This window comes from Prionailurus bengalensis, chromosome D3 (assembly GCF_016509475.1).
Source record: "Prionailurus bengalensis isolate Pbe53 chromosome D3, Fcat_Pben_1.1_paternal_pri, whole genome shotgun sequence".
NCBI lineage: Eukaryota > Metazoa > Chordata > Mammalia > Carnivora > Felidae > Prionailurus > Prionailurus bengalensis.
This window is the reverse complement of record NC_057356.1, coordinates 65,172,953-65,199,794: the sequence shown is the minus strand read 5'-3', so window position 1 is coordinate 65,199,794 and position 26,842 is coordinate 65,172,953. Positions and strand designations below refer to the sequence as shown.

At 44.8% G+C, this 26,842-nt stretch overlaps 1 protein-coding gene across 2 annotated transcripts in view; it reads right to left on the bottom strand.

Annotated features, from left to right (window-relative positions):
- SETBP1 (SET binding protein 1) overlaps window positions 1-26,842 on the bottom strand; it is a 377,247-nt gene that overhangs the window by 182,396 nt on the left and 168,009 nt on the right. The window contains exons 1-3 of one of the 2 annotated variants that reach the window (XM_043558707.1): window positions 12,092-12,135; window positions 5,055-5,060; window positions 4,508-4,561 (exon numbers count right to left, since the gene is read on the bottom strand). Coding sequence is in view for 1 of the 2 variants with exons in the window: in XM_043558706.1 (XP_043414641.1) it covers window positions 4,508-4,561 (54 nt within the window). In the remaining variant the exon portion in view is untranslated. Of the gene's footprint in view, window positions 1-4,507; window positions 4,562-5,054; window positions 5,061-12,091; window positions 12,136-26,842 lie in introns of those variants that run through there. The other variant, XM_043558706.1, reaches the window with a different exon arrangement.

Below are 26,842 nucleotides of genomic sequence, written 5' to 3'. Positions count from 1 at the left end.
TTTGTTCTTTAATAAGGAAAATGAGGACTAAAGACATTAGGCAACTTTCCCAGGGTTGCAAAGTTGGTATCAGTGGCAGAACATTACAGAACTGAGGAATTCTGGGAAAGACTTTGCACAGCAGGGAGTGCCACATAAAGGTCCCCATGGGTGCCTTTGAATAAAATGGCAACTTGATGACAGAAAGCCCTGTTTTCTTGACACTGAAAAATGTCTTCCTATATGTTCTTGACTTACTTCCTTCTTGCCTTTCACTACATTGTACCCTTAACCATAATAGCAATGGACCTTTTAGAAGTTCCTTACACATGGCTACCCCTGATAGGACAACTATTACACCTGCCCCACAAAATTCTGTCATGAGGCACACTTGAAGTAAAACTCCATTTTTTCTACAGGAAGTATCCTCCTCTCCTCTAAGACCATGGGGAGTGTATAAAATAGGTGAGGAACAAGCCCTTTAGTGGGCTCTTTCCTCTGGAAAGAATGGGTTTTTTCAAGGTCACTTTCCCAGCATAGACGCTGGGCATGTGAAGCCCTGCATCTGAGTCTGGACCCTATACTATGGTTATTTCTTTACCACATCCCCCACCCCTTGTAAGTGTGCACACAAATGCCCATGGGCACATTCACATGGACACCTCGCTGGAAAGTTTAACAAGTCTTCACATCCCTGCAAGAACTGAGAAACAAAAAAACTAAATGCCAAGTAGCCTTGGACGCTAGATTAAGGGCAGTGGAGTTAGTACTTGCATTTGCTCCTGGAGATCTCAGTCTACAAAAGTAATGTGATGTCTAGCAAGGGGGAGGTGGTAAATATATGATGGGACCAGCAACTAGATCAAAAGAGCCAGCTGCTAGAAGATTCTTCAGTGACATGGAAAGCATGCAAAGAAGGTAACAAAAAGCATATAAAATATGGTTATCACATATTTAAAAATCCAACAGATGCATATTTATTGACATACAACAAAGACTGTAAGACTATCTCCCAAAATGTCATTATCTATATTTCTGGGGTGGAGTTAGAGGAGATTTTTTCTGTTTTTTCTGTACTTTTGAGATTTATTTTTTAAGTTATATATTTTTTCAAGGTTTTTTTTTTTTAATTTTGAGAGAGAGAATCTCAGGTAGGCTCCACTCTGCAGTGTGGAGCCCGACACGGGGCTCGAACCCAGGAACCATGAGATCACAATCTGAGCCAAAATCAAGAGTCAGACGCTCAACTGACTGAGGCACCCAGGAACCAAACTATGTTTTTTAACAGTTAATGCCCACCACTGCACAGGTTACAAATATTTTTCTCGTGGTAAGAACTTTTAAGACCTAGTCATCTTAGCAACTTTCAAATATAATGTATTATTAATTATAGTCACCATACTGTACATTATATCCCTAAGACTTATTTATTTTATAACTGGAAGTTTGTACCTTTTGACATCCTTCACACATTCGAAAGTTTCTACAGTGAATACTTACACCTTTTATATTGGGGGTGGGGTGGGGAGAATAAAAAGAAAATCAGAGAAGAAAGCATTTGATTGGTGGATTTTGCTAAAGGGAATGAGATGCCTGCTTTTATTCTCATGGAGGGTGGAGAGGTATAGTCTGGCAAAAGGGAATGAGGGTCCCCATTTCCAACTATCCAAAGACAAGAAGAAAAGGAAACTCAGTGCATCTGTTTCTTCAAAAAAGCAAAAGAACAAGATAATGGAAAATAAAAATGCTTGGGGCTGGAACCAAATGGAAGGGAAGGGTCTGGGGGGGGCTCCAAGTGTGGATTTCAGAAGCTTTTCTGAAAAACCCATGCCTTTAAAACTAGCTAAGAATGGCAGCCACCTGTCAGCCCAGGCCTGACTCTAGGAGACGGTTCCATCCTGTGCAGTCCAGAGGCCAAGTACACCAGTCCAGGAAGAACACTCATCATTATCCTCCCAGACTTAGAACCTTAGCATCCATCATCAGGCTCGTCCTTGGAAGTAATGTGTCTGTTTCCAGGAATGAGTATGGTGTCTTTACAAACCAATAATTGTGGGGAGAAAGACAGTCACTTCCTTACCCTCCTTTATCTGGATGCAGAAAGGACAGAGACAAAGAGACAGAACAGTTTAGTTCAATACAGTTGCTGCCCCACACTTTGAACACTGAGAGCCATCAAAGATTACGGAGGGAATTGTGGCTATTTTCCTTACACAGCTGCAGCAGGAACAGGCACCAAGGAAAAGAAAACCCTTTACATGCATGTGATAAGTGTGAATCCTGTGAAAGCTGACAGCCTGTCAATGCAACTGGGGGGGGGGGGGTCCTAGATGTCTTAGTGAGGTCCCATCCTGAAAGTCCCCCACAGTTCCTGCAAGGGAACGTGTCTGTAAATTATTGCAGACATCAGGATGCATGGGGCTCAGTTTCATCTGAAACGAAAAGAGGAAAATAACAACAGAAACCGACAATTTGGTGCAGTGGGGCTGGGAGAAGGCAGCCCAAAGCACGTGGGCAGCATTTGGTTTCTGTTCGGAAGAGCACCCAAAAGGTGGTGTTGACTTGAGACACATCCGGGCCTTTTTGATTTAGGAATAACACTGGAGAATTAACTTTGATCTGGGCATTACACTCTGCCCACAAGATTCCCAGGGCTTCCTGGCCTCAGGAACACACATCCTGAGGAGTGAAAAATATGCATTTATGTCTCCAGCCTCAGGGGATGTCACACAAATGGAATAATGTGGAAAGGTCAGACAGAACCAGGAGAGTGAGCCATCTGCACCAGCTAGTGTGGGGTTATCCGTGGGAGCACAGAAGCAGCCTTTCTAGAATCACAGCCTCAAATATTATAGACATACCCCAGATATATCTAACCTTTCCTTTCCTTAATAGTTCACTTTAAATCTAATATCTAGAAATGTAGCTCAAAAAACGTGGCAAGAATATGACCACCTCAGAAAGAATCAGTGCCAAAATCATAGAGGCAAACATATACACACACCCCTTCCGTAAACTCAGTCTCTACTATGTGCCTTTCCAAGCCATGAAACATCAGAGGCCTTTTTTACCCTGTTTATTTCTATAAATTTTCAGATAAAAATGAACCTTTAACTGGGATGCCACTGTGTGTGAGTGTAGCCGTGGATGGGGTATGGGTAAATGTTGATTTTCTTTCGTCTTTGTTTCACATCCCTTAGCTCACCTGGAAGTTTGTATGAATATGTGAACGAGTGATTATCAGTTTTCAATAGTTGTCAAAAGGCTTGTTGGTTATCTACTTTTAAGACTTCATGCATCAACAATGGATAACAAGGATCAACAGAAGGGCACCAAATCCCAAACCAGTGCAAGGATTCATCTTTGACTCTCACCCATGGAGCTCTTCGTTTTGTTCCATCTCCTTCTCAAGCCTCTCATTTTCTACCTTTGCTCTTGTCCCCAGCTCTCTGTGTGATCTGGGGCCATTTCTTATCAAGACCCCCATCCTTGGTTCCCTTGCAGGATGAGGGGACATAGGATGTACCACATGTAGAAGTATAGTGAGGGCATGGTGAGCTCTTGGATATGAAACAGATTTAAAGAAGAAAACATTACCAAATATATGGAATTCTTGCTACTAGAAAATTACTTGCTCTGTCCCAGATGTTCTCTTCTGTGAGCTACAGTGTCTCCCCACAGAGGTACAGAACAATGGGGATCTTAGGAAGGACATTGGTTGGGTAGTGACAGAAAGGTTTATATTAAAAGAGGGATAGGGGCAGAGATGGAGGACCACAGCTGTCACTCTTGGCTTTACCTCTCTTTGTATACACGTTGCATCTCCACTGGGGTCTGTGGAGGAACAAAAGGATCTCAGCGTGTCTGCTCTGTATATGTGTGTATGTGTGTTGATGCTTATGTGTTCCTGTGGTACCAGTAATACTCTTCCAGGGACAGGGAGGGTGATTTTCCATCTTTACCGCTGCCAAGGGGGTTTTCAGAGAGCCCTTGCCTGCTCCCTTGTGTGTTCTGCCTGTGATGACCTCCAAACAGCACTCTGGCCAGAGAGAATGGTGGCCTATTTCCTGCCCATGGTCAGCAAAACGCAACCATCTCTCTGTGCACGAGTCTGAGCTGACCTGGCCACCAGCCCATGACTCCAAGTCATATTTGCACAACGTTTTCAGAAATGTGAGTATTGTGTCCCCTAAAAGGGAAATCCAGGGGAGAAAGCCAGCCCCACCCCATCCTATACCTCCCTGGTTTTAGCCTTTTCCTGTGCTAGACTGTGCACCACCAAGCATTACTGCCATCTTGGCCTACGTTTTTTCCCTGCTATAAAATATTAAGAAAGATAGCAGAAAAAGATACTTTGGTTTACAATGACATGAAGCAGGAGCTCATTGTCAAGGGTGACAGAGTCAGTCTGATGGAGAAAATGTAAATCCGAGATGGGGGTTTCTGCCCTGGCCCCAACTTCATGTGGTCATGACCAAACTAGAACACTTCACTCTCCCGAGCTTCATAAAAGGATTGGTGGACTTACCTGTGGCTGAAATCCTTTGAGGTCACTGGCTGCAAGGTCACTGGCTGTGAGGAGCTGGAAAAGAACAGAGGGGTTTTCTGAGTTTGCACACGTTTGCACACACTGTCCTCAGGACAACTTATCAGTGATGGACTTACCACCATCTAGATCTGGAGCTAAATGTGGTATTTCTGGGCCAGGAACCTGGACCCAACAGCCTTCTCACTTGGTGTCCACCACAGCTCTGACTTCTTCACCTCCCTCTGCAGCACCCTGTCCATGCACCTCCAATTCTACAAAGGGTCTTACATTACAGATGGAATTATGTATGCCCTTCAGCAGGTCCACAGCCTCCTGAAATTGTCAGTACAATTATGTGTGAATTTATAGATGTAGAACACTTCCTTAGGGAGAGGGTCCCTGTCTTCCTACTATCAAAGTAGTCTGTGATATCATAAGCTAAAGAGACAGTTAAAGACTGTCTCCTCCGGGAGGGCTGATTCTTCCTCTTCCTCTTCCTCTTCCTCTTCCTCTTCCTCTTCCTCTTCCTCTTCCTCTTCCTTTCCACCTCCTTCTCCCTTCCCCCTTCTTCTCTTTCTTCCTCTTCTACTTCTTCTCCTTCAGTTAGACCAGTAAAAAATAACCCTCCCTTTACCCACCTACATGTGACTCAGTTTCCCTTCATCATATATTACCTTTGATCTTATATACTATGTAGGTATTCACAGCTTATGCCTCAAACTGCCATGCACAGTATTAGAAGATAAGAGTCAGGTTTATATAGTTTCTGTGTTTAATCAATATTAAAGGGTCAAGTTCATGTTTTGATATTTTTGCATCCTCTCCAGAAAGCACCAAATAAAAGCGTACGATTAATTGCTAAAATAATCACATTCTTTATTGTTGCACAAAAATGCTGGGAAATTGTAGGATAAAGAGAAAAAGGGCAGATGCTTATTTTGATTCAAGGAGTGTGACTGCTAGCTTTGTTAGGCCTAGAGAGCATCTGTGAAAAAGAGGAAAGATTTCATGTTTGCTGTAACAATATTTTGTTCGGTTCAAGAAAGAGAGGGAGTCATGCTGGGCTCCAATGCCTCTAGCCTTCAGGAAAGCTCAACTGGGCTGCTTAGCTTCTCTAAATCACTTTGCCAAAAATGATACATAAAGTGGCGTTAACTCCGGAATAGAGCAGAAAGGAGGTAGACAGTGTACACACTGTACCTTTCTCCCCACACCCAGTCCTGAGGGCTAGATTCCTCATGCTGAAGGTGCCTGGAGAAGGTGGCATCAGTCCTGACAGACAGACAGTCTGGCCCCTCTGTTTGTTATGAAACAACCAAGCAACAAGCCATTAGGGACCTGACTAGACACCGAGGGCCAAACCTAATCATAAGACTTGTTAGTCCCTGCCTTTAAGGAACCTACAGATTGGGCAAAGGAGGAGATATGTTTATGTCAGTGCAAGCAGAGGGTAGTAGAGTGTAAGCATCAAACTGTGTGCATAAAGCAAGAGAGGTCAGGGCAGGGTTGCTTTAGGAAGATGGAGATGGAACTGAGCCTTGCAAACGCAAAGGTGGCAGGGCAAGGGGCTTCGGATGGGCAGGTGGAAGAAGAAAGACATGGACGAGGGATGTGCCAGTCCCAGCCCAGCTCCCTTTGCATGTGCTCATTGCCAGCCACGGTGTACAATAAGGAGAAAGGAGGGAATTAGGAGACACCAAGGGTAGAGAATAGCCTAGGTAGCCAGCAGTGTGGTCCCTGCCTTACATACTTTATTAAGCTTCATGACTGTCGCGTGAGATCAAAAGTATCTCCACTTTATGAATGGGAAAACCGAGACTCAATGGAGGTTAAATAACATTTTCTAGGTCACACAGGTAGTACGTGTATGTATCCAAAACTATATTTTCCCAAAGCTCGTCCTCTCCCTTCTATGCTATGATGCCTCCGGATTATAGCACATTGGTGATAATTTGTGGAGGTGGAGTAGGAGAAAAAAAAAGAGTGTTACTTTATTAGTCAATGAGCCACAGGCAGTAACATAAAGCATATCCCTATGAATGACCCTTCACTGACCCTTCTTCCAGACATTCTTTCATTTAATTGGTAATGACCATCTACTCTTCAGAGCTTATCAGTGCAGTCTAAGCCTTTAACTTGAGCTGAGCAAAGGTTAGGGTAGAGTTGGGGAGGAGTGACAGAAAGTCTGGAGTGAGGTATGGGCATGGGAGTGACCTTTGCAAGGACAGAGCCACCAACATGTGTTAACACATAGGATCAAACCTCGAATTCTCTAGGCCTTGGGAATCCAACAGGCAGGGATCTTTCTTTCCCTCTTTTAACAGGGTTTGCCAGAGAGAAAGCATGAGACAAAACATCTACTTCCTCCTATCATGAAATGCTTCATCTAGAGTCAACCATAAGGGTGTTCACAGCATCATAACATATGCACTATTCCCTCGTGTCAATGGTTTTGGGATTGAGAAGTTACCAGATCCATTTGTTTCGTTGGATATAGAGATAATGGCATCTTTGGTTATTACTTGTTATGTCCCTAGCTCAACAAAATTAGGATCTATCCCACCTTCCTGGAAGCCTTAATATCTTCCTTCCTTCTCTTCAAAGGAAATCAGATGCATGTAACTTAGTTCTTAATTATTTAAGGCTCTGTTTTGTGTTGTCGTGTGTATTTTTTGTTTTATTTTTTCACTTAACGAGACCAGGCCCAACAAGACATGATTTATATCTTATGTAACTTCTGCATTCCTCAAAGTGATGAGAAGAGTCTAAACAGGTGATTAGTCAATAAATACCTGTTGGCCAAATGACTTAAAAGGAAAGTGGTGAATATTGTCAACCTAGAGGTGAAGACTAGAACGGCTAAGTTGCTGAGCCTGGAGAAAAGAAGTGTGAGAGACAGCTTATGACACCCTTCAAGTCGACAAGAGGAAAGGGCACTCAACATCTAGAGCATTTCCTGCATGAAGTAGGCACTCAGATATTTGAATGAATTAATTAACTTACATGATGAGAGCAAGCTCTTCTCTCCTTGCTGTAGGTTTTATGAGTGAACACTTCAGTGTAGGAGTCAAAGTTAAATTGAAGGAAAGCCGGTATGAAAGAGAAAGTGGTTGAAAAGTGAATGAACCCACTACCAGAAAGAGAAGGCAAGCTCCCTTGCCTGTGGATGAAACAACACAGTGAGCCCATGGCCATTCAGATGTGGTCGTTTATCTGAGCTGGGTTTGGGGGAGGCAGGAGGAGGTGTCGGGTATGGTTACCAAGTACTTCCAGAACTTCAGAATGTTTTACCTTGGAAATTCTGAACTATTTCCATCACAATCTAGCACAGAGATAATCTAGGTGTTATCTGACATGGAAACAGCCAAAGGCAAGCTTTGAGACTTCCTCCCTCAATGGTTCCAGAATGAACAGTGTGCAGAAGTCTGCTTTTCCCAAAACATCCAGCTAGGACTCCCTGCCTGCCTGGCTCCTGGATTCTACCCTTGCTCTAACCCAAATACATGAACTCTTTGGCAAAACACAGACCCTGCTCCTTGGCCACTCCCACTGACAAAGCTGATTATTTCCTAAATATCTACACATTCCACACGCAGGAAAGGAGAAAGGACTGGTCCTCAGCACTGAAGCCTGGTGCTCAGATGTAGATTAGAAATACAGGATAGGAAGTCCTCCTGCATTCTGAAATTGCAGCCCACCCAGATCTGTACCCCAAAAGAGTTCTAGTCTTAAAGACTATCAGAACCTGAAGGAGACAGCTGAAGCTCTCTGGGTGGATAAGAAAAATCACCATGTCTACAGTGGGGTCAGGAGCCACTTCTGTTAGGGAACTGGAGCAAGGGAAGGTAGTATAGTCAGAGAGCTCCTACTGTGTCCACCTCTCCCTCCCTTCAACCAGAGTGGTTCTGTTTTTCTTTCTTTCATGTACACAAATTAATTTAGAGTCAAATGTTCTGCCACTGAAATGAATTTCAACCTTCCAGACTAAGTCCTTATTTTGCAGAAGAAGTTGATAAGTGACTTCTTTAAAAAAAATTTTTTTAATGTTTATTTATTTTTGAGACAGAGGGAGACAGAGCGTGAGTGGGGGAGGGGCAGAGAGAGAGGGAGACACAGAATCTGAAACAGGTTCCAGGCTCTGAGCTGTCAGAGCAGAGCTCAATGCGGGGCTTGAACCCACGAACTGTGAGATCATGACCTGAGCCGAAGTCGGACGCTTCACTGACTGAGCCACCCAGGTGCCCCAATAAATGACTTCTTCAAGATCACATGGCTGGTTAACAAGAAGCCCGGGTGGGTCCTATAATCCCCAGTCCCTCTGCAGAAACCCCCACTAGTGACCATCTCAGTCCAGTCCAACCCTAAGTCCAGACACAGCTGGCTGCCTGCCTCTGTGCTGAAAGAGAGGTGCATATGCTCAGAACACAGGAGAAACTGAGGCCTGGGCAAGAAGACATTCAGGTGTCCCTCCACAAAGCCAAAGCCACTGCCCTGAAAAGCACTGATCTAGACCCTCTCCAGACCATCCCCCTACTCAGAGACTGGCCTCATTCTGTCCCACTGGAAAACCGTTCACTGCCCAGAGCAGCCTGGCTGTGCGGGGAGGCATCCAAGACAGGCAGGCAGAGAGGGAGGAAAATGCAATCTGCTATGGCTCTGGGGACTTCAATCAGGCTGAAGTTAATGAAAAGGATCCTGCCTTTTCCCAGGACTGCTAAATGTCTGCACTGCTCCCAGTGAGAGGGTTGAGCGGGTGTTGGGGGAGAAGGGCAGACAGAATTACATTTAAAAGGCAAAGGAAGGAGAAAATTCTTTCATCTCCCTGGTGGAGTGGGCAGTGTTCCTGGGGCCCTGTCTCAGACCATTCTCATTCCTGACACGTCTTGCTGTTCTCTGGAACAGTCCACATTCAAAATATTAGGATGATGACCCTGCTTTCCATTTTTGAGGAGCTGCAATTTCTCTCTTGGCACAAGTTCTTTTTTTTTTTTTTTTGTCTCTCCAAGCCTGAGGGGTGGGTTAGGGAGCAGGTAGGAGGGTGAAGGAAGCTGTGAAGCTCTGAGGGGGCGAGAGAGGAGTCTCTTCACCTTCGGGTGCAGAGGCATTCTGCTCTCTGCTCTCCTGCCACCCAGCTCTCTGCATGGGGGTCTCCCTCTGCTTGCCTCGCCAAAAGTCACCTCCATCCAGCTGCAGCCAGCCTCACCTTGTGCCCTCTAGGACTGTCCCTCAAGCAGCTGCCCTCCCACCCACTAACTTCCACAGTGTCTAAAGCTTCCCTCAGAAGATGACAGGAGGCTACTCCCTTTTCCTCCCTGTACCCTCCTTCCCCAGAAACAGTATTTCCCTTCTGCTGGCCCTTTACCAAAAGGACACACCTCATTTGGGAAGAGTGGGGCCTAATATATCCCCACTGATCCCCCAGGGGATCATGACCTGGGGTACATGTACCTGGGAAGGGAGTCACTGACACAAAAGGGAGGGATGTGGGTCACCCTGGACATCTATCCAGAAGGATCTCAACCTTACAGACATGCAGCTGGACACACTGAAGCCTCATTGTACTGAGGACCTTCTAGGTCATTTTCTCTTTACAGATATTTCTTCCCTTGTGGGCCTGGGAAATAAATGATGGCATGGGAGATGGATGGATGGATGGATGGATGGATGGATGGATGGATGGTTGGATGGTTGGATGGATGGATGAGTAGGCTGATAGATAAAAGAACAGAGCAAAGATGGCTTTGGGGTAATAAATGCTCCAGTTTGAAATTGTCCTTAAATATACCATCCTTTCATTAAATAAAACTTCTAATTAACCCCCTTCACACACACACACACACACACACACACACACACACACACAACTTTTCAATCTGTTCCCCTTTTCTCTTTCCTATTTTGTAGGAAATGGATCAGTTTCGCCCCTTCACTTTGTAAAGTGTCATTTGCTTCTTCCTTTGGCTACAGGATGGAACCTGAAACCCATCCCAATCCAGGCCCTCAATCCACAAAGTTCAGGACAGCCTTTATGGAAGGCAATGTCCCAGCAAGCCAAGACAAAAACAAAATCAAATGTGTGACTGGGGTTGTTGAAAACTGACTAGCCCCACTCTTTAACTTGGCAGAAAGGAAACAGACTCAGAAAGATTGTGAGTCACCCAATGGATAATCTGGAACAAAGCCAACCATATGTATGCAACTGAAAGAAAGTTTTAGATGCCCTAACACAGAAGACTGGGAGATTCTGAAAGGGCCAGGGAGAGGTGCAAGGTAAGTCAGGGGTTAAGACAGAGAAAAAGGAAGAAGCTGAAGGTGATTTCCACCAAGCAGCAGGCTCTGGAAGCACCCACCATAAGTGAGCTCACTACTTCACCAGGACCACAAAAGACAATGTGGAAATTGGAATAGGGAGGTGAAATGGTACCATTAGGTTCCTGCTCCTAACAGGGCTGGTCAATGGCCATTGCTATACAAAAGGGCATTAGTTAGACTTGGAGGGAGAAAACTCATGTCCTAGCCCTGGTTCCAGCTCAACTCACTATAGGATCTGTCACCAGCTCACTTCACCGGTCCAGGTCTTCTTTTACCGCCTATAGAATGACTTCTACGCTCTCTCTGGCCGTACACTTCTAGCACCCTAACATGTCCTTCTCACCTCAGGGACCAAAAAGAGACGGAGCAGACTCTTTCTAGTTTTCTCCCCTCTTCTCTTTTCCAGCAACTCTCCTCCCAAATACATACCTTTAAGAGACTGTTTACACTATCTGGAAGTATCCCTAATCAGAAAGACAAAAAGGAGGGCAGTGGGATGGTCTTGTACTGGTGTCTCCATTACTGGACTGGTGTGCAATCAGGAACTTAGACAGATGGTCACTCAGATTGCTACATGGGTTCATTATCCCAGTAAGCCTGCAGTCACATCCACATCTGAGCTCAAGGTAAAAAACCTTACAATTCCAAAAGCATTAGTCTAGCTGCCAAGACATTTGGAGTGTGTGGTATAGAAGCCAAGCACCTGGCTTCCCACCAGCCAAAGAAGCAAGTTACACACTTAAAGCTGCCATTCTGGTTGGGCTGAGTGTCCTTTTGCTAAATCCTTTCAGCCTTCATGGAATTTTAAAGGTTGAATCTGAAACCACTGACAACTCCAGTCTTAGCTATGGAATCCATTCCAAAGAGCAACAAGGATGACTAATAATAACTGAATATAACTGCAAGCAAGCCTGGTCTTGCAGTAATATATATATACGTGTATATATATACATATATATATGTATATATATATGTGTGCATATATATATACACACGCATATATATGTATATATATGTTTATATGTGTATATATGTGTATATATACATACACACACACATATATACACATACATATGTATATATATATATATATATTATTTTAATGAAGGGGTTCTAATATTTACAGGTGAGATTTCTAACAAAATGCCCTAGGTATGCAGCCAAAAGAGCTCTACTTTTTTTTTTTTAAGCTTCCATGTGTAACCTTGCACATACAACCTATGTTCTAATGGTGGTATTCATATTTGTTGCCCAAATCACAACTGTTTCAACTTTTGAGTGGAAATGTCTTTAATCCTTCTTCTTGTAGATTAGAGCTATTACTACAGAGACCTAATGACAGAAAAGGTCTCTTATGCCTTAATCTGGAACTCACTGAGACAATGAGTTTTGTTTTATGTTACTTCAAATTGGTGAACTTATAGAAGCTTGTCCCACCCTTTTTGAAATACCCATTAGAATTATTTTTAAATTCCTTGTTCCTTAGACCAAAAAAAATGGATTTCACGGACAGCATCTTGTGTGGTATTGGGTGGGAAGTTAACAAAGGTACACCTGGTATACACGGGGACGTGGATGTTCACATCCCCATTTATTATTTCGGTAAAAAGTAGCTCAAGTAGGTTAAGTCATTTCTGAAGGTATACAACAAGTGAGTGGTAGAATGGCATCAGAGCCTCGTTTGGCTGACTCATGTTCTTTTTTCACTACATCATGATATTCTATGAGCCATGCTATTTTTGGAATATGCATGATCAGGTTCTAGCACATCCTCTTATGATGCTTCTGACACCTCGGAATGAACCATGCATAACAAACTTAGAGAACAGTGGTTTTCAAACTGTGCCCTATGGAGCCCTGGATTCCACAGAAGGGTCCTGGCGACTGTGAGTGGATGAGAGGAGAGAGCTGAGTTCCAACCCCAACCCCCTTTATTCAGGGCAGCACAACTTCTATTGTTATTTCATATTGGACTTCTCTGTGAAGATGATTTAAAGCTTTACAAAAGAGAAATTTTGGAAATTCATACCTTAAAAGAGAAGACCCTTAGACAGGTGAACATGCCATTCACAGTGCTAACTGAATATACCTGGGGAAAGGAGAATTAACCTTTACAACTCATTCTAGGAACACATTAGACCTCATTTTAGGAACACAGCCTTTAATACTTGCTATGAGTTACTCATCAGGAAAATCCTTTCTCTTCCTTTCTTTACACTTTCTGTAGGCAGTGATGTCTGCTCTCTTCTCCTGAAGTTCAGCAAGCTACACGCTTAAGGAAGCATAACTAATTTACCAGGAAAGGAAGGAGCTAAAGATACGTTGCTTCTCAGGAGCACAATCTGGGCTGTAGGTCCTTTCCTTTGAACAAAATGAAGAAATCACATTGCAAGCATCTGTGGGCTGTTTCCAAAGTCCGTAAAAGGCCAATAAAGGAGGTTCCCCTCATTGAACATATGCCAAGCAAGGCTGGATGCTGAGGGGAGGGGAGGAACCCATTCTTATCTCTCTCCTCATCATTTTCTGAGTTTCTGCTTAGAACTGACCAGATGATCGGCTCACTTGGCTCTACAAATCATATTAAAGCTTTTAAATGCATCCCCTTGGTGAACCCCAGAAAATTGATTCGCACCCTTAGGCTCACTCTCAGCAGGAAATGGAAAAGTCAGAAGGTACTTGCTTCAGAGAGGGTCTGAGCACTGGAGTCAAAAGCTCTGCTCCTCACCTCAGTGAAACCAGTTTGGCTGGTAATCTGGGTCCCCTAGGCTAAATCTGGAGCAATTAATCCCAATTACAGGTGAATTTCTAAAAGGGATAAAGTCAAGCTGGACCTTGCAGGTGCCAGGAGCCATAGCTTTTCTAAGCCTCAGGTAAAATAGAAGGATCTCCTCCAGGAAGCCTACCCTAAACTCTTGGAAATTATAATATGAAAAACAGTTTATTTTTCAGGAGCCACCTTTTGCTTGTCATTGTACCAGGTAGATGCTTTAACTTCATTATCCCTCTTCATGCTCACATTACCAATGCAGGGCAGTATTATTTTGAACAATTTATAGTTGAGCAATCTGAGGCTCCAATTGGTTGAATAATTCAGGGTTATGGAGGCAAAAAGTGACAGAACTGGGATGTGACCATGACTCTGAATCACGACAAGTCCAGACCTCTGTCTAAGCCATCCATGACCCCTCAGTCGTCCCTAAATGGATTGGTGCTTTCTCCCTTCCTACGGTGCCAGGGAGTCAGTCCTGGCTCCAGGGACATTTTTATCACTGCCAGCTGTGCCCCAAATGACTTGCCATGCAGGTAGGAGCCGGGCTTCTCATCAGCCCCAGGTGGCCTCACAATGCAGGTATCTAAGGTAATGCCCACTCTCTTGATCTTCTCCTCAAATTTCTCTGAACCAAGATAACTTTTTCCCAAGGAACTTTGTTCATGAATTCTAGCTGACCAAGGACTCACTAAAGCCTGCACTGTACATTTACACGGCCATAAACTTCCTAACCAAGTTTATACTCTCTCCCCACCTCCCACCTTTCTCTCCTCCATTCCTTTTTCCTTCCCAGCTAATCAGGGCATGCTAAGTTCCAGGCATGTCACAGATGCTGGGAGTCCCCATGAACTACTAAATGCTTTCCAGGGATCAGCTCATATCATTACATTTTCTCAAGAACCTCGTGAAGCAGTACCATGAGTACACCCATCCTACAAATGAGAAAGCACAAACTTAGCTACAGGAAATTATTTATTCAAAGTTGCAAGACAGCAATTGACAGATCCAGAGAATATGCTCAATTCCACCTGAAACCATGGCCTATGTTCATTCTTAACTACTCCATATGTGTGGGGCTGGCAGGCAATCTAAATGCTGTCACAGGTCATCTCATCCCGGTTAGAAAAGATCTCTGTCTTTTAGAGATGCTAACTAAGACAGAATGAGGAAGGCATTTATTTAAAAAAATAAATAAAAGGTAACCAATAATGGGAAGTGGGTAGTTGCATCCCAAGAAAGAATAATATCATTATGACCATAAAAGTGGGCACTTTAGATAACACACAAAAATGGGAAATCCCAAGTACTCCATCTCTGTTACAACAGGCATGAAACATGGTTTATGTACTCCTTGAATTCAACATAGGATGAGGACTAGGAGGAATAAGTAGTAAAGACAGTTTTGCACCTGACGGAGTGATGAAAATGGACAGCAGTAGGTACAATCTTCAGGAGAGACAGGCAACCATCTTTATCAAATATAAGAGATATGAAACTGGAGTTCTTCTCATTTGCAAGAAACAGCCTTCACAAACTAAAATTTGAAAGATAGCTTTTGTTTACCAAATACCTCTGCTTGCAGTTTTCATCAGAAAGATTAGTTAAGTATTTTTAAGGAAGTAAGATCTGGTTATTTGCTTATTCATTTTATTTAATTAACCAAGTAGAACTTGCTTGTTTATATGCTTTGCTTTCAGTTGAAATGAAAATCTCTTTGAACTGCTGTTTGAAAACTGCACAACCAGTGTGCAGTCTCTTTCACAAATGGCCCTGCTTTTGCATTAGTGTTACAGGCCTTGCAAAAGTGCTGAGTACTCGCTTGGTCCTGCCACTCCCTGGGATGGGAGTTCTCTGAGGACCAAGACATCTGGCTGTTTCCAGAGTGGTTCTTCACCATTGAAGATATTCTACAGGGTCTACCACAGCTTGTAAAGATGTCCCCCAATATATTAAGGGAGTAAAACACCTTCAGAAAATAGGACTAGACTCTAGCATGACAACTTTGAAGGATGCATGGTTCCTTGACATATACACACACACCTGGGTACTGTGTTAAAAATCTGTCCCTCTTATATTTTATACAGGATTTCTGGAAACAGTTGATTCAGCTGTTCGCTGGGGTGTGCATATACCTGTTTTGTGTTTCAGGCAGTCCTTACTTGACTACAGTTTGCTAAAAAAAAAATGTTCTCTTATGATTTCACTCTAAAGAACAAGATCATCTCACAGGAGCATCTCAAAAATGGAGGTTTCCTATTTATCAAAATGGCTCAGTCAAATGTTGATTATATCTCCCTGGACCTCTTCTCCAAATAAAGTGTCCTTTAATTGTTCTCCCTGAAATCTCCTGTATGCCTGACTCACAGTCCACCCATTTTTGGACACACTTGCCCATGATTTCTGGCTGGCTCAGTTGGAGATGCCTCTCTATATACTGCCCACTGAGACTGAACAAAATGAATGAACAACACAGATGCTACATCAGCAGGACTGGATGTAGCTGCTAACTAAGTCTGAGACCCCTTTAGTAATCATATGCCCAAGCCATTTATTTATAGCACAAATACAAAGGGCCCACCACAGGGACTGGTGATGTTCACTTTTGCAGCCATATTTGGCAATTCATTGGTAGTGTGACCTCTCACAAGTAACATCTCTACCAGGCTCTTAGGTAGTTCCCCACCTCTGACGTGAGGAACTCTGCAAGATCACCTCATGATCAGACAGCCTATGAATCTGGGAAAGGCTATGCAGAGCCCCACCACTCACCCGGGCATTATCAGGCTTCATACAAACTATTACTAAAGGTACTCAGGGGTGGGATATCATAGAAAATGATGGAGTGGTAGGATGATAAGGAGAAGCAGGGCCCTTGGCACAACTGAAGAGTTAGTGAAACCTAAGTTTGTCTTCAGAATAATCCATGCCCTCCATCTCTCACTCACCGTGTAACTATTCTCAGGATAGCTGTCTGCTGTGTTTCACTTCTAACCAGAGAAGAAAAATCAGAGCCTTCATGTCTTTTGGTAAAAACAAATTCCATATCTAAGGAATTGTAGTTAAGAACAGAGATGAGAGAGGTCCGTAATTTGGGGGGCAAAGGACCCATTGCTACATGTCTATGTGAAGCAAGCCTGACTCTGGGTTAGAAGAGGGGCAAGAAGGGGCGCCTGGGTGGCTCAGTCGGTTGAGCGTCCGACTTCAGCCAGGTCACGATCTCGCGGTCCGTGGGTTCGAGCCCCGCGTCGGGCTCTGGGCTGATGGCTCAGAGCCTGGAGCCTGCTTCCGATTCTGTGTCTCCCTCTCTCTCTGCCCCTCCCCCGTTCATGCTCTGTCTCTCTCTGTCTCCAAAATAAATAAACGTTAAAAAAAAAAATTAAAAAAAAAAAAAAAGAAGAGGGGCAAGAGGGCAGGGAGGCCACAGCTAGCTGTGCCCAGCTGCTCACCTTTGCTGTAGCTATGGGAGAGGCATGTCATGTCAACAGCAGGGCCTGATCTCTCCAGTCACCCTACGGCTTTCCTTGACCTCATGCGATATTAACAATAATCTCAATTCTGAGACACACAGCTTATTTCCACAAAGAATTTAAGAGTTTGACAATAGTGCTGTCTTTTAATTATTCGCTCTATAATTGACTAGATGAAAAATGGTGGGTATTCTTCATCGCCAAGTCATAGGGAATGTTATCCTATTTCAAGATATAAAGTGTTTCTATTATAACAAGAAGGAAGTAGGAGATGACAAAATACCTTTACTCCCTAGACCTAAAAAATTTCAAATGATGATCTCACTTAATCATCCCGACAGCAGCACAAAACAGAAAGGGGCAGAGACTATCCTGCTTGTTTGACAGATGGAGGAAATGAGGCAAAAAAATCGGTCAGTGACTTGCCCAGGGACATGTTCTTGGCTGTAGAAGACTTAGTGTGGAAGGGATCTTGGGGGGTGATTATTCAGATCAGCCTCCCTCCAATGCAGGAATCCCCTTCTCTAACTTCTCTGACAGATGGACACCCGGCTTGAACACTTTGGAGGAAGTGGCACTTGCTATTTTAGGGCCACAGCAGTAGTCTTTAGCAAGTTCAACCCTTATGCAGTTGAAATGTGCCTCACTGAAACTCATCCCCTGAGTCCTGAGAACAGAAACTAACTGCTTGCTTTTTTAAACCATCATTATCTTCCTATTAAATAGGGAATGGGAACCCCATTTTACAGATGAGGAAACAGATGGACTAATCAACCCACTGCAGACCCCGTATCTCAAGTTAGAGCCATACACCAAACCCAAAGGATTTTAGACTCCTCTCTTCCCCTATGCATTCTCCAGCTCTGCCCATGTGCACAGACTACATTAAGCTTAGTCCTCCTGCCACGGGCCTCCCTTGGTACTTTTGGTTACAGGTATCAGATCTGTACATCTCCAGGTGGGATATCCCAGTGCTTTCAATTCGTCTTCTCTGTATATGGTTCCCAATGTCATCACCAGGTAGCTTATATTAGTTTTTCTTTTTTTTATGTTTATTTATTTTTGAGAGTGAGAGAGACAGAGAGTGAGTGGGGGAGGGGCAGAGAGAGAGGGAGACACAGAATCTGAGGCAGGCTCCAGGCTCTGAGCTGTCAGCACAGAGCCCGACATGGGGCTCGAACCCATGGACCATGAGATCATGACCTGAGCTGAAGTCAGACGCTTAACTCACTGAGCCACCCAGGTGCCCCATCACCATGTAGCTTATAAATGCCTCTCTCTTACTGGCTTTCAGATCCTAGCACACTGTATCAGTGGGAAGAGAAATTGTTACTAGTCTTGTGCTGACTAGTACCTTTAATACTAGTGCTTTAATACCTGACTCTTGGAGGCAGGGTAGCAAAGTCCCATTGTAAGGCATTTGGCAATTAATTCCCATAAGCACTCCTGCTGTTTCAAGCTACCAAGTTGAAGATGCTGATTGCAGAGTTGGGAATAGATGTACCTAGCTGACTCATGCTACCATAATCTGGCTCCATCCAGCACACTGCTGGTGTGCCCATGAACCCATCTACTAAAGACCACTGGCAGCTGGACTGGACCTCAGGCCAGGCAACTGGTATGGCATGGCACATTCCAATGAGCTCAGGAGTTAAAATGTCCTCTGTGCAAATTTCAGTGTGCAGTAAACCAGGCTAATGAATGGAGTAAATGTGAAGGGTGCCAAAACTCATCTAATGATTTCAGGCAATAAATATTTATTTTTCTAGGAACTGAGGATATAATAATGAAAATATAAAACAACTCCTTGTTTTCACTGAGGCAGACAATACGGTAAAATGATAACAATAAGAATATTAATAATGATGTAACCTGCTGATTGTAATAAAAGACAAAACTAAAAAAAAGAAAGGGGATGGGGAATGAAAGACTAGGGATGTACTGCTTTAAATAAGCTGGTCAGAGAAGTTTTCTGTGACCAGAGGATATTTGAGTAGAGACCCAAATTAAGTAAGAAAGTGAGCCATGGGGTATTCGGGAGAATTCCAAACAGAGGAAACATGATGGGCACAGCTACGGACATGAGCGTGTGCTCATTGTGTTGGTGGAACAGCAAGGAGACCAGGACAGCTAGAGCAGAGTAAGCCAGGGGGACAGTGGCTAGAGGTTAGTGTGGAGTCAGGCCATGTCACATAAAGCCATTAAATATTAGTCTCGAGGTTTAGGCCACAGTAGATTGCTGTGTGGAGAACAGCCGATAGTATTTGTTGATGGGTTAGCCATGGGGTGAGAGGGAAAGACACAAGTAAAGGATGATGCCAAGGGTTTTGGCCTAAGAAGTTGGAAGAATGGAGCTATCATTCGTGAAGACTGGAATGCATGGTGTGGGTGATGGTGTAGGTGTGTTTAGTAGCCCAGGAACATCTTGGTGTGGCTGGGAACTGAGAGCTTCAATGCAGAACAGGAGGCACACGGTGGATTTGTGGGCTAATGTGCAGCTGGTCCTGCAACACTGGGTATGCTGAGGGTGTCCTGGGCAAGGAGATTTGAGAGCACTTTGGGGTTTATCCACGTGTAGGCCATGTTGAGAAATCTCCACTATGCAGAACTCCAGATGTACCTGAGGAAATCCTAGATAAATGCAGTAAATCTACTTGCTAAGGACTGAATACTCGTGTGCACCAAAATTCATATGCTAATTCCTAACCCACAATGGGACAGTATTTGAAGATGGGCCTTTGGAAGGTGATTAGGCCGTAAGGGTGCAGCCGTCATGCACGGGATGAGTGCCCTTATCAAAGAGACCCCAGAATACTCCCTCAACCCTTCCTCCACGAGAGGACACAGTAAGAAGACAGCCGTCTATAAACCAGGTAGCAGACTGTCACCAGACACTGAGCTAGCCAGTGCCTTGACCTTGGGCTTTTCAGCCTCCAGGATTATGAGAAATAAATTTGTGTTGTTTATAAACCACCTAGTTTATGATATTTTGGTATAGCAGCTGAACAGACAAGGCAGTGTTGAACCTGGACTTATTTCATCTCTTAATTTTGTTAGGTGTGAATTTGTTCAGACCAGTAGACTTCTTGTCTGCTCATTCTACTCATGTCTAAATTTTAATTTTGTCTTATTGAAACCACGTGAATGCTAAATACCCTGCATTCTACAGATACTGTAATGAACAAGTAAGATAAAGTCCCTGCCTTCACGGAACTTGAGAGTCTAACTGGGGAAGGCATCACTACTGCTGAACAACAAAAATAAATGTAATTTAGAGTTATGATACGTTCAAGGAAAAAGAAATATGAGAGAAAAGCATGGGTATGACAAGAGAGTCAATGGAGACCTGATTTACAAGATGGAGCTAGTCAAGGAAGGCTTTCCAGAGGAGGCAACTATAAGCTGAGCCCTGAAGGATGAGCAGACATTGCTAAACAGACACCTGTAAAAATGGCACTTTAGGGAGACAGAACATCAGACTCAAAGCCCTAAAGCAGGAGAATGGCTTGCAAATCAGAATGGCCCCTACAATCTATAATGTGAAAAGAAAGACTGAGATTAGGACTCCTGAATTCAAAGCCGAAGGCTGGCATTACTTAGCGCTAGGAGCTTGTTCCAGTCACACATCATCCCTAGAGCTGAGTTACTCATCTGTGAAGTGGGAATGTAGATGAGGCAATGACTGCTGCAAAGTAATACATGCCTGACGGTCAGCCAGGGTCAAGTTCAGCTATTAATTCTTCCATGCAGCTTACTCCTGAGCCTCTGTTTTCTTACCCATAAAAAGTGGATAATATTAGCCACCTCCCAGGGATGTTTAGATGATGAAATAAATGCCTGTCAGGAGCACAGAAAGGCAATGCTTCATAAAGATGAGTTGCTCCCTCTTCCTTAGATCTTTCAGAGGCATGGTGAGGCTAAACTTGGGCCACTCAAGTGAGAGAATGGGGAGAGTATCCTGTGCCACATCAACAGACAGGATAGCTGGCATGGCATTAAACTTTGAACCCCTTCTTCTCCCTTCCCTGCCCTCAAGACTATGATCCTCCAAAATTCTCTCACATGAGAGGGTTGTGGGCACTGTGAAGGGATTTGGCTGCGGCTCTGCTGTGGCCAGGTTTTAAGTAGACACCTCAGCATGAGACTGACACTGTGCCTTCCTGGGCTGAGGGCAAGGGTGGGTGAGAGGTGGTTAGAAATGCTGCCTCTTCTCTGGAAGCTTTTATTAGAAACCGGGGATTCCCCATTCCTATTTCAAACTCTTTTGGCCAAACATGAAATGCCCCAAGGTCAAATTTATTAGTGCATCTTATAGCCCTGAGAACGTTTGGCTTCGGTGCCGAGTCCCTCTTATCTCCCTTCCCTCCCTGGAGCCTCGTAATTTAGCCAAAGCAGCTGCTCATACCCCACCAACCCCAGAGTGGTTCAATCTGTATACAAAAATAGACACACAGGCGGTCACTGCTGTCATGGGGCCATGATCAGAAACTAGATATACCCAGGACATTCTCCAGTGAGGGGAAAGAGGAGCTGGTAGATGATTACATGGCAAAATGACAGAGCTTGGGCTGGTCCCCAAAGATCCAGAATGGGTACACGAAGGCACCTGAGAAAAGGTCTGAATTTTACCTGTCTGAAATTTCACTTCCTTATTTCTGAAAGAGGTCCCAAAACTCCTGGCCAGCTCACAGGATTTGTGGGAAAATAAAATAGGATGGGGGGGCTATGAATGTCTACCTCCGTCCTTCCTGTTCTACATGTGAAGGGTACTACCGAGGACATCATTATTTATGATAGTAGAAACGATACTCTGTCTTTCATTCAGCTCTCAGCAGACACTTGTTATGGGTCTCTATCTGAGGGCTGTGCTGGTCCCCGATATACCAGTGGCCACATAAGGGACATACTTAGGGGCAGGGGAGGAGTCACTGGACCCTTTGTGGATTTGACTGTTCCTGAATTGGACTTGGGATTCCTCTCAGTAGAGCGGCTGCTGTGTAACCTGTGGTTCCATACCTTGCCCGGTGGGAATGCAGAGGGAACAGGCTGGGTTCCCTGCAGGTGAGGAACATGGCTGAACAAGTGGCAAGGAGCACAGCCTGCAGGGAGGCTACAAGGATAGCTTGAATGAAGCCTAGGGCACCACTGAGGCTAGTGGAATTGCCTTTGTTTCCCCTGTGTCTGTGAACAGTGCCCCCTGCCCAGAGGTGGCCCTGAAGGATGCGGAATGGGGGTTGGGCAGGACCCGTGGCTACAGCCTCCTAGCCTGTGCCTATGCATCTCATTATTGAGCAGGCCTGAATCAAAGCAGCTCTGTGCAGCTGCTGTCCTGTTTAATCCATTTGTAATCAAAAGTGATTAGCATGGATGCCTCAGTGCTGAGGTTATTGTGTGTGTGATCAAAGCCATGGCTCCTGCCTGCTTCCCAGAGCTGCCTGCACCTGGGAGGGCATGGCAGGCCATGAGCCTGGGCCACGGGGCAGGCAGCCCCTGGCAGTCTGAAGGAGGGTGGGTACCCTGAGTAGAACCAGGGGCAGCAAGTGCAGCCTCGCCTATGTGAGGCTCAGCAGCCTTGGGGAAGGCTGGCATTCCCAGTCCAGAGGCTTGGGGGAGCAGGTGGACCCAGGGGTGGACCGAGGACAAGCAGAGCTCATTCAGCATTAGTTACACTCCTAAAAAATTCTTAAACTCTGTCACTTTATAGGAAAGGACACTGAGGCCCAGAACAAGGAACGCATAACATGCCTGGCAGGCACTTGCATGTGTGTGTGGAGGGAAGGAATGAGACTGGGAAGAGGGAAGGGGCCAGGAGAGAGGATGAGACAAAGGAGGTTTGCCCCAAGTGATGCACAGCTGGGAAGGAGACACAGATGCCAACAGAAGAAAGAATGCAACTGCTAAAGAGGCAAAGTGGGAACAGCTAAGGAGTCAAGATGTTCTGGGCCTTTCATAGTTTATGTATTCCTTGCCACATGTCAGCTCCAGTAACTTCCTGAGCCACATCTCCCTAAAAACAGCGAAATCCCAGACCCACCCTTCCCTCTATAAATTCTGCCTGAGTAAAGCTTGATATCCACTTCTCTCTGGTAGTCCATATTATGAACATCATTCAGATCCAAACGGAGACTCAACTCCTTCAAGAAGCTTTTCCAGAACCCCCTACCCTAAAGTCTTCTACCACGTTCTCTGTACCACTCATGTGACACGTAGCATGCGTTGTCCTCATAGCTCCTGGGTTGACAGGGGACATAATTCCTTTGAGTATTGGAAGAGGATGAGTATATGAGTCCTGCTCCATCATCCAGATTGAAGCTCCCAAGGGCATCTATTGTGTGGTACACTCGAGGACACCCCTCCACACCCGCTTGGGTGGAACAGTTCCTGAATCTTTGACAGGAGACTGGGGAGCTCCATGAAGTCAGAGTTGGACCTTCAGACTTTGCATCTGCCTCCAGACCAAGTACAGTCCTTGGAGAGAGACCTGTAGCAAATGCCTGCTGAAGGCTGAATGAAAGACACAGTGAGTGTTGCATAAACATGTGTTTCATTTTGACCTGGTCAGTGAGACTGCCTCTATTTCCACCTAAACTTGAGCACCATTCTCAAGGGGCAGAAGAGAGGAAAAGACCTGGGGTTGGTGGGGAGGGGGAGTGGACAAAGTGAGGAGAACAGGCCAAGAAGCTACTTTTTCACAAAAAAAGTTTTTCCTAGAGAATCTGAGGGCTCCTCACTTCCGTTGGGGATACAAGGACTTAATGGTTCTAATTAATGGTTTGCACATATGACCATTTGCACAGTAATGCTGGATGGGACTGGCCCCTTGAGTTAGGGCAGATTCTAATCTCCCAGCATGGAGAAAAGTCTTTGGGAGTTTCATGCATTTTTAAATATCACAATGGGTGCCCAGGATACAAATTCCATGGTATGTCTTGAGTTAATGCCACAATTTTGGGGAATAAAGGAACACTCCAGATCCAACTTATGTACACTATTGTGGGGTCCTTCACACCAAGAATGATCAAGTTTGGGAGGGGAATGCTAAGTGGGAAGATCCAGAGGCAATTTGGAAACGTTTACAACAGACCCAAATACTAGGAGAATGGATCTTTCTATTGCTGAGTTCTTCATCACTGTGGGAAGATAACCTCATTCTTCAAAAGGATGAGTAATCAATAATTACCCAGTACAGAATAGGTGACCGATGGTAACAGTCAGCCTTTCTGTGATAGGTTCTCGTGTGTTCTGTGTGCTCCATACAAATCTCATTTGTTTCTCAACAACTTTCGTGAGGAGGCATCAGTTATCCCATGTTGAAGATAAGGAATCTGAGGTTAAGTCATTTGCCCGAGACCACACCTCGGAAAGTGGCTGAGCTGAGGGCTGACTTCCCTCTCAATTCCACTCTCTCTGCCTCCGAGCCTGTGCACTCTTCTCTGTGGCCTTCTGCATGGCTGGCTCAGCCCCACTCCAGAGAGGCCGTAGCTGAGGTCCTGCAGCTGTGTAACAGGCAGAACCAAGGCACCACCGCACCCTCCTCACCTCTTTGCCCACTCACACTTCAGTGCCTCGCCAGATAGGCAAACCATCCCAGATTCACGCCATCCGGAGATTCAAATAGAATCCTCTCATTTTACAGATTAGTGAGTTGAAGCTCTAAAAGGTTAATCACCTGCTCAACACCACCATGCTAGCTTGTGATAGGCCCAGGCTTAAAAACCAGCTCTCTGACTCCCAGTTCAGTGCCATTTTAGTTGAATTGCGGTATCTGAGAAGAGAACAATGGCTGGGGAATGGGGGCATGGGGACACAGGGGTGGCTGTCTTTTTGGCACTGGTGTTGCAAGGGGACAAAGCTCTACTTAAAATGCTCAGAGGTATTTTACTAATATGTTGCCAACACGGACACATGGGCCCCATGCCAATCTCCCCGCCCAACAGCAGCAGATCAGGGTGGCTCTGGCACAGGCAACCAATCAGGTCACAGTGTGCTGCATCCATGGGGCCTTTACAAACTGCAGAGGCCTCAATGAATGCAGGAGACTGGGGAGAGCAGGTGGAGATTTTCTTCCCTGATTTTTGAAAATCCACAATTTCAGCTTAATTTGTAATAGATAGTGAGCGTAAAGAAAGTGACAACAGGGCCATCAGCTATTCTGTGAGCAACACTTGAGGCCATGGTGCTTCAATATGACTGGAGCCAGCTGTCCAATGCACAGAACGACCTTTGGCCCCATCCTTGGAGAAATGTAATTCTCTTCATGTCTCTTTCTGTCCGTGGGGAGTTAGGAACCAGAGCTGCCAGAATAATCAGAAGGCTTCCTAATGGCAACGCTCAAACAAGCAGAGATTACGCATTGTCAGAAATGTAATCTGCAACTCTTCTCATCCTGTTTCATTGTATTTGCATTTTTTAAACCACCTCTTCAGGAAGAAATGAGACAGTTGGAGGCCCTCCTTGTTCGTGCACCTAGAGATGTATTTATCTTCTTCATCTTATGTGCCAGGGGAAAAATTAGAGTGTGGTGAGTTCAGAGGCCTTCTAGTTTTGAGACTACTAGCCTATAATGTGGGTAATACATGTCTTTTCTAGACATATAACCGAACATGGATTAACTGTGTGTACAGTCTCTGTGAGCAAAGCCAGCTTCTCTGTGTGCTACTTCCCAGCCTTTGGTGAGAACTCCATACAGAGAACACTTGTCCCACGTGTGCTGATCTGCCAAGAGCAGGGGTGATGTTCACTGTTCCCTCTGCTCCAACACTGTCTGGTGGCTTTCCATTGTTTGTGATAACACCTACACTCCTTACCGTGGCCTCAAGGCTCCTCACGAACTGGCTGAGCTCTGCCTACCTCTTCACATAAACCCCCAACCCCTACACTGTTGGCTCACTCAGCTCTAAGCCACAATGGCTTCTGACACTCCTTTTATACAGTGGTTCACAATTCCAATTGTACTACAGAATCACCTGATGCATTTTACACACACATACACACACACATTAGAGATTTTAATTTAATCTCTCCAGGGTAAGGTATGACTCTAGAGAATATTTTAGAGTTGCCAGAGTGATCATGTTGAGCCATGGTTGAGGACTGAGGCTTTAGTGCTCATTCTCTGCTATTCTTAGAATTCTCTTCCCTCTAACCTCATGCAGGTCATGATGTGTATCAGAAGCCTTCTCTGGCTCTTCTCTCTGCATCAGCACCTCCTTCTTTCCTCTGTCACTCTCCATCCTCTGGGCCTGTTATCTTTCTTTGTGCATTTATCTCTGACATTTTATTATGCACGTTAACTGGTTTATTATCTATCTTCTCCCACCCCCTATCCCATCCTCCTTCACTGTAAACCCCCAAAGTGCAGAGACTGGTCTTGTTTTAGTCACTGCTTTATCCCAACTTTGCCTGGCACACTGTAGGAAGTCAACAAGAATCTGCTGAACAAAGCACTGCATGGATCTCTCTCTGTGCCACTACTAGAAGGGCTCTGCTTTATGTTCCCAGCACTGGAGATGGGTTTGCAGTAAATCATTCCCACTTTGTCACACAACTACAGGCCAAATTTGGACTTTCAGCCAATGGCCCTGTGTACCCACTGAGAGGGTAACCCTGGACTACTTAGCTCAGTGCTGTCATCCCAGAAGGCACAGAGCTGAGCGTGCAGATGCTGAGTGATAAATGACCATACAGGCACCATAACAGAACTGAGTAAGGCACTATGCAAACAGGAGTGGCCTGAGTGGCCTCTGGCTACGGCAGGCTCCTTTGGAAAACAGGACTTGGAAGTAG